This window comes from Hippocampus comes, unplaced genomic scaffold, assembly GCF_001891065.2.
Source record: "Hippocampus comes isolate QL1 unplaced genomic scaffold, H_comes_QL1_v1.1 scaffold33, whole genome shotgun sequence".
Classification (NCBI taxonomy): Eukaryota; Metazoa; Chordata; class Actinopteri; order Syngnathiformes; family Syngnathidae; genus Hippocampus; species Hippocampus comes.
In genome coordinates this window covers 285,964-293,184 of record NW_017804842.1, presented here as the reverse complement: position 1 = coordinate 293,184, position 7,221 = coordinate 285,964, and the positions used below count along the sequence as shown (strand labels likewise).

The window sequence follows — 7,221 nt, the reverse complement described above, 5'->3', positions numbered from 1 at the left end:
TCCTCCGTCGGCTCTTTTGTGTCGTCCGATTGTCAGCCTGCGGGGAGCGTGGTCGTGCGGGGCGGGGCGGGCGGCGAAGGAGCGAGCGGCGCGCGACGCCATCGAAGAGGAGCACCGGCGCCTGGGTCACATGACCTACGGCGAGGCCAGCGTGATGGCGCTCTTCCTCCTGATGGTGCTGCTGTGGTTCACGCGGGAGCCGCGCTTCGTGGACGGCTGGGCCTCGCGGGCCTTCAACGCCGACGCAGAGTGAGTCGGCCCGCCATTACTCTTCCTCCGGCTCATTTTGCCGCATATCACACCCGTTTCTCCCATCGAAATGAATGGCAGTGCCAGTAATCCGTTTCCTAAAAAAAAAAATGCAAGAGGAAAAATGACTCTACAGCAGGTTTCAATCGCTTGAGCGTCATGACTCTTTGATTTCAGCTCCTGCTGGTGTGCGTCATATTTAACTTGGCCACTGGGGACAGTATTAAGCGGTGAGGAAGACTCAAACGAACAACTTTTTTGTGTCGTCCGATTGTCAGCCTGCGGGGAGCGTGGTCGTGCGGGGCGGGGCGGGCGGCGAAGGAGCGAGCGGCGCGCGACGCCATCGAAGAGGAGCACCGGCGCCTGGGTCACATGACCTACGGCGAGGCCAGCGTGATGGCGCTCTTCCTCCTGATGGTGCTGCTGTGGTTCACGCGGGAGCCGCGCTTCGTGGACGGCTGGGCCTCGCGGGCCTTCAACGCCGACGCAGAGTGAGTCGGCCCGCCATTACTCTTCCTCCGGCTCATTTTGCCGCATATCACACCCGTTTCTCCCATCGAAATGAATGGCAGTGCCAGTAATCCGTTTCCTAAAAAAAAAAATGCAAGAGGAAAAATGACTCTACAGCAGGTTTCAATCGCTTGAGCGTCATGACTCTTTGATTTCAGCTCCTGCTGGTGTGCGTCATATTTAACTTGGCCACTGGGGACAGTATTAAGCGGTGAGGAAGACTCAAACGAACAAGTGGTTGCTTTACGTCCACAACAGACGTCCTTTTCAATGAACTCGTCAGGAACGCTATCTCCGACTTTTCCTCGAAAGTCAAAGCGACGACGACAACAACAACAACAAATCAACCTAACCTTGTTTCTTGCAAAATCTCCTCAAGGTGTCTGATTGGCTAAGCCTCATGTGGCCACGGCCCGATCTGTCAATGAAAGTCTTTGAACCTTGAAAAGGGGACCAAAGTGGACGCCTTTCATGTTCATTCATGAAATCGCTACCAGGTTGCATAACGGCGCCTTTTACCCGCACTCTGCGTCAACAACAAAGAGCGGCCACGCGGCTTGCGAGTGTGTGTGCGCGTCCTTTCAATATTTGCGCTCTGCTGCGGCAGGAAGTGAACATGACCTCTCTGTCGCATGGCCAAAAATAACACCGTGGACGAGAACGGTTTGTATGTTCGAACACATTCAAAGTCCTCTTTGTTTGCACAATGGGCAACAAGCTCAAAAACAAAGTTTGATCAGATGCGAAATGTCACGGATGGGCTAATGAAGAGCATCGGTAGTTGTGGCGTTATGTAAAATCTGAACATAAGTGGCAGCAACACATGCCTGTATTCTTTATCCTCTACAAAGAACAACTAATATCACTTTGGCTTAATGAGTTGTGAGTGTCTTCGTGTACAGTATAGCAGTATGTCCCTTGGATCAGATGTTGGTTTGAAGCAAACAATGTTGCAAAAGCTGTTTACTTTCTTTACATTTTATTTTGTCACATCATTACTTTCCGGTTGCTCTATTTTCAATTTTTTTTTTTTTTTAAGCACTTTTTGAAAGGCACCACATCTCTGCAGGTTCGTCACGGACGCCACCGTCTCCCTCTTTGTGGCGCTTTTATTGTTCATCCTGCCGTCCCAGCCGCCCAAATATCTCTGCTGCTGGAGGCACAACTCGGACCCGGGTCAGTGACACGTCCGCGTCCACTCGCACGCACGCACACAAACAACCATTTCAACATTTGGTTTTCAAAAAGGGAGGAAGAAGTTGCGATCTTATGAGGAAGAAGTTGACATTTGAAGAAAAAAAGTCAAATCTAACAAAAAAAAAGTTGCCATCCAAAATACACATTTTTCCCCCCCCCAACAAGCATTTGACTATTCTCGAAAGGAGACGATCTCCTTGACTGAGGTGAAAGGTTTTTTTTTGCTTTGTTGCGTCCAATCAGACGCGCAGGTGTGCCAAGGCCCCGCCCCTCCCCTTTTGACCTGGAAGGTGGCGCAGGCCAAGATTCCCTGGAACATCGTGCTGCTGCTGGGCGGAGGCTTCGCGCTGGCCAAAGGAAGCGAGGTGAGCGGGAAATGGCTCCGATCGGAGAAAAATTGGCAGCTTGTGATTCGGGAGTCGCTCTGGATTGGATGTGGCTGCGTTGTTCAGGAGTCGGGCTTGTCGCGCTGGTTGGGCTCCCAGATGACGCCGCTTCACTCCATCCCGCCGTGGGCCATCACCGTGGTCCTGTGCCTCCTCACCGCCACCTTCACAGAGTGCGCCAGCAACGTGGCCACGGCCACCCTCCTCCTCCCGATCCTGGCCTCCATGGTAAGTCATCTTCTGGTGGGACGAGAACCCTCTCTCGGGACTCCAGCCTTCCTATGGGACAAGAACCTTATCTGTGGCTCGTGGCTCTTTCTTTTTCTCTTGTTGTTGTTGTGTGACATATGCGCGCAGTCGCAGTCCATCAGCGTGAATCCTTTGTACGTGATGATCCCGTGCACCCTGAGCGCCTCCTTTGCCTTCATGCTGCCCGTGGCCACGCCCCCCAACGCCATCGTCTTCTCTTCGGGCTACCTCAAAGTAGCCGACATGGCGAGTCTGCGGAGCCAACGCTACACCATACCAAGATAAACACGTGGGCCAGGCACATGCTTTAGAACATATTCCGCTGGCATTATAGCAATAAGAAAAACATACGTAGAAACATAGCCGCATGCTCGTGGTTGGCGACAGAACTTTAGCCACGAGCGTGTCAACGTCGTATGCGACGTTTTTGCCACACTGGCCGTCAAACCGGGAAGAAATTTCAGCGTCCGTATGCTCCTCGCTAGCCCCGCTTGTTCATAACCTGTGCTGTTACCGTGCGCCCTCTGCAGGCGAAAACCGGCGTGGTGATGAACGTCATCGGCATCGCGTGCACCAGCGTGGCCATCAACACGTGGGGCCGCGTCTTGTTCTCTCTGGACTCCTTCCCCGAGTGGGCCAACGGCACGACGCACATTTAATTTCGCCGCTCCAGCTGCTTTCGCTTGTCACGTGGTGTTTTGAATGCCATGATCTGGTTTGGAAAAGTTGCTTCCTACCTTTGACCGTTTGTTGACTCAGAGCGCTCCTGAATATGTCAGCAACGTTTTCATGATCAGACGCGTTGGAAATGTATGTTTTGATAGAGACATTTGTTAATAATCTATTTTCATTTATTAGGAGAATATGAAGATCATATTCAGGTAATATTGTGAATTTTATGTGTATTACATTCATGTGAATGTTATTTTCCGTTAGACTCCACTTTTGAGGTTATCGTTTGTGTTGATGTTGTTTTTATGTTCAAGTTTTTGACTTATTGTACATATGTAACATGCTAACTCTTTTATGATCTTTCAATAAACATTTTCACACAAAATCGTGGCCGCTTTCGAACCGTCATCTTTTGACCTCCCGCTGTTGAGATATGAAATTAAATACAGTATATACGATGTTTGAAGTGGCAAAACTCAAATGACGGCAAATGAAATAAATGGAACAAAAATGATCGAGTGTTTTGGTTGCAAATTGTCTCCCTCTAGCGTAAGCTTTAGGCATGCTCACAACATCGTAAACGGACGTAAATGTCGCGAAAAAGACGTCGTCATTGTTGTTCATTTCCGGCAAACATGGCCGTGTCTTCATACGGCTGAACGACCAAACAAAGCAGCGAACGCTTTTCGACGCGTTTTCTCTCTTTCTCGCCTTCCTCTGCTCGGCGGACGAAAAGAGCGACTTTTGTTATGGAAACAGGTGAGTGAGCTTGAATGTTTCTTCCAGCTTCCGTTGTGCTAACAAGCTAATGCTACTCGACCATAGTTTACACGCCAAATGCGTCTTTTAAACTTCCTTTCCTTTCCTACGTATTTTCTTTTTGTTGTGATTAATCACATCGGTAGACTACATACGTGGATAGAAATCCATTTTGTTTGATTCGACAATCTCGTGATCGCTGACACGGCCGTCCCAGCAGCGTCCCCAAAAATGGTCGTTAAAATCCAGATTTAATTTCCTTGGCATTCCGGTGTAATGGGATTAATAAGGTACAAAGAATAATTGACCAAAGTTAAAAATGTAAAAATATACGGGGGCGAACGATTTTTTTTTTTTTTTTAACAAATATTCTTCAAAGAAGACGAAGCTAAGCAGGAGGTGAAAGTAAAATTCTAACGGGCTGATTAAGCGCTAAATTATTGAATGGAATTAATAGAATAATTAATTTTGAGTATATAATAATACACTTACATCTCTACATGATCTCTTGAGACATTTAGACGGCTGGGTATGAAAAGTGAACTTGGGTAGTGATTCACTTGTGTGCCACAAGAGAGTCAACGTTTGAATGTACTGTATTGTTTTGTTTGTGTGTGTGCGCTCCGCGCATATAGAGGAACAGGCTCGGACCCGCTTCCAGTCAGAGTTGGAGTTCATCCAATGTTTGGCCAACCCAAACTATCTCAACTGTGAGTGTGCGCCTTTGTTTTGCAACACAACAACACACGACTGATGACACACTTTGCGTGCGTGTAGTCCTGGCTCAGAGGGGCTTCCTGAGGGAGAGACCCTTCATCAACTACCTCAAGTATCTGTTGTACTGGAAGGAGCCCGACTACGCCAAGTTTCTCAAGTAAGACCACCAAAATGCTGAGAGTGGCCGTTCATGTTGATGGCCGGATGATTTTTGACGTGGATTAGTTTCCCGAAACCGCACGAGAGCCATTTGCCGTTGCCTTTTCAATGCAAAGCAAAATCCAGCGATTGAGTGTAAGCGCTCCGTGCAGGTACCCGCACTGCCTGCACATGCTGGAGCTGCTGCAGTACGAGCACTTCCGCAAGGAGCTGGTGAACGCGCAGTGCGCCAAGTTCATTGACGAGCAGCAGCTGCTCCACTGGCAGCACTACTCCAGAAAGCGAACGCGGCTGCAGCAGGCGCTCGCCGAGCAGCCGCCGCCTCAGCAGCAGCAACTGCAACAGCAACAGCCGCCGCCGCCGCAGCACGCCAACGCCACCGCCAAGTGACCGCAGCTGCCCGCTTGATTGTTTTTGCCGTCTAGAAAAACAATAAATGTTTAAGACAGTTTTCTGGAAGAAATCTGGATTTTCTTCTTTTTTGTTCTCTATTTGTCCATAGGGCACAAATAATTGCTTTAACAAAAATACTGTTGAGTGGTACCTCGAGCTGTTTACTTATTTATTACGTATTGCGGGGCAAAATTAGATTTGGGTGACGGAAAAAAAATGGAGCAATTGTTCAAAGCCAGATGCTCACAAGCACAGAGCAAACAGCCAATCAGTCTGATCATACGAATACGTTCGGTTATTGGTGAAACTTGCTTTTCAGTCCGTTGCAATACCGATTTTAACGTTCCGTTGTTCGGCTTCAAAAAGGAAGTATCAAGAGCGTGATACTTTTATTTTGAAGTCACACGACCGGAAAGGTGAGGTGTGTTTTTCCCCGGAGCTTGACTTCCTGGTCAAAAGTTGCAAATGTAGCGGAGTGAAAAAAAATCGGCATTTTATTTGGCTTTTACTGCGGAACGACACAGGTACGTGACGTAAATTTAATTTCACCGCGTTATTAGTATCAATGGGAGCGAAAAGTTCGATTTTGGACTGTTTTTGCTTTTCGATCTTTCGTCCAGCTGCGACAAAGTCACGGAGATGTCTCGTTTCCCTGATGGGATTGTCAGCCTGACGCGTTTTTCTTGACCCATGTTATTAATATCAACATTCCATGACAAGAGTATCATGGTTTCAGTCTGTTGTTGTTGGGCTTTGGGAGCGCTTGTTGATGAGATTCTGGTTAGTTTCTAGTTATGGTTGGAGATTCGGTTCTATCCTGTTGTGAATCATTTTAGCGGTCTCTAGATTGTTCTTTTTAGTTGAAGTTTGAGATCTATAGTGGGTTGGATTTGGGGTTTTAAATCGGGCCGCGGTGTAGTTACGGTACTACATCAGGGTCCGTGCTCGTTCCAATACGGGACGCTCATGCGAGTCAGGCTCGAGCGAAGTAGAAAACAGGAGCAAGGACGGTTCACTCAACAAATATTGCTTCGGGGCTTTTCCTTTCCCCAATGTTACTTCTGGGGGAGGTGCTTGTTTTATTAATCAATGTTGTCGAGCAGTTGCAGGAGTTCCGGGCGCGGTTGCCATGGCGATGGAATTGCTGCGCGTGGCAGTGATCGGCGCGGGGGCGGCGGGACTCTGCGCGGCCCGACACGTGCTGTCCAGACCGGAGCGCTTCGCCCCTCCTGTCGTCTTTGAGCTCACCGCCAACGTGGGGGGAACTTGGCGCTACCAGGAGCGGGTCGGACCGGACGTACGATGCAGCATGTATAAAAACCTCAGGTGAGAACCAAACTTACTGTGTGTGGTCAGACCAGCCCCCGGTCCTCGGTCTGCCCACGAGAACTTGTCCCAGACTTAGGCCTGAGTGTAGTTCTTCTTCCGACCCTGGACATTTTGACCGTGTAAGACCAGGAGGAGAATATGAGTATTATAACGTTGATCCCACGACTGGGATCCTGTTCTTTGGGGCACAGGACCAACCTTCCCAAAGAGGTGATGATGTTCCCGGACTTTCCGTTCAACCAGCAGCTCAACAGCTTCCTGTCGCATCAGGATGTGCGGCGCTACCTGGAGGACTACTGTCGACAGTACCGCATCCGCCCCCACATCAGGGTAAATTCGCCAGCAGCTCATGTCAAGACTTAAGACTCTTGACAACTGTTAAAGCTAGATCCAGTTCTGGCTGTAGATTGAGGGTGCTCAAGTCCGGTCCTCGGGAGCCCCTTTTCCAGCACGTTTGAGATGTTTCCCCCTCCGATACAGATGACCATGTATACTAAGGCTTTTTTACCAAAAAAAAAAAAACAGAGGCGTTTTTAGCCGAAAAAAACGACCATGTATAGTAAGGCATTTTTTGCCGAAAAAAACGACCATGTATAGTAAG

The 7,221-nt window shown here is 48.8% G+C and overlaps 3 protein-coding genes across 4 annotated transcripts in view; all 3 read left to right on the top strand.

Annotated features, from left to right (window-relative positions):
* LOC109517413 (solute carrier family 13 member 5-like) overlaps window positions 1–3,653 on the top strand; it is a 15,052-nt gene extending 11,399 nt beyond the window's left edge. Inside the window, exons 9-14 of the mRNA XM_019872579.1 lie at window positions 37–249; window positions 1,829–1,935; window positions 2,200–2,321; window positions 2,409–2,570; window positions 2,700–2,837; window positions 3,122–3,653. Coding sequence (XP_019728138.1) covers window positions 37–249; window positions 1,829–1,935; window positions 2,200–2,321; window positions 2,409–2,570; window positions 2,700–2,837; window positions 3,122–3,250 — 871 coding nt within the window. The 3' untranslated portion in view covers window positions 3,251–3,653. The remainder of the gene's footprint in view (window positions 1–36; window positions 250–1,828; window positions 1,936–2,199; window positions 2,322–2,408; window positions 2,571–2,699; window positions 2,838–3,121) is intronic.
* A 209-nt stretch (window positions 3,654–3,862) lies between these two features.
* On the top strand, window positions 3,863–5,361 carry med31 (mediator complex subunit 31). The gene is made up of 4 exons (XM_019872501.1): window positions 3,863–4,022; window positions 4,658–4,732; window positions 4,800–4,896; window positions 5,051–5,361. The coding sequence occupies exons 1-4, from the start codon at window positions 4,013–4,015 to the stop codon at window positions 5,286–5,288; spliced, it is 420 nt and encodes a 139-aa protein (XP_019728060.1). The 5' UTR covers window positions 3,863–4,012; the 3' UTR covers window positions 5,289–5,361.
* Window positions 5,362–5,758: 397 nt separating this feature from the next.
* LOC109517184 (flavin-containing monooxygenase FMO GS-OX5) overlaps window positions 5,759–7,221 on the top strand; it is a 4,999-nt gene continuing 3,536 nt past the window's right edge. The window contains exons 1-3 of one of the 2 annotated variants that reach the window (XM_019872187.1): window positions 5,759–5,815; window positions 6,401–6,617; window positions 6,812–6,950. In XM_019872187.1, coding sequence (XP_019727746.1) covers window positions 6,421–6,617; window positions 6,812–6,950 — 336 coding nt within the window. In that variant the 5' untranslated portion in view covers window positions 5,759–5,815; window positions 6,401–6,420. Of the gene's footprint in view, window positions 5,816–6,255; window positions 6,618–6,811; window positions 6,951–7,221 lie in introns of those variants that run through there. The other variant, XM_019872195.1, reaches the window with a different exon arrangement.

Bases quoted from the DNA above. Each gene is read 5' to 3' on its own strand.
- med31 (XM_019872501.1), top strand. The intron at 4,733-4,799 runs GTGAGTGTGCGC...GCGTGCGTGTAG, and splicing joins CAACCCAAACTATCTCAACT to TCCTGGCTCAGAGGGGCTTC. The intron at 4,897-5,050 runs GTAAGACCACCA...CGCTCCGTGCAG, and splicing joins GACTACGCCAAGTTTCTCAA to GTACCCGCACTGCCTGCACA.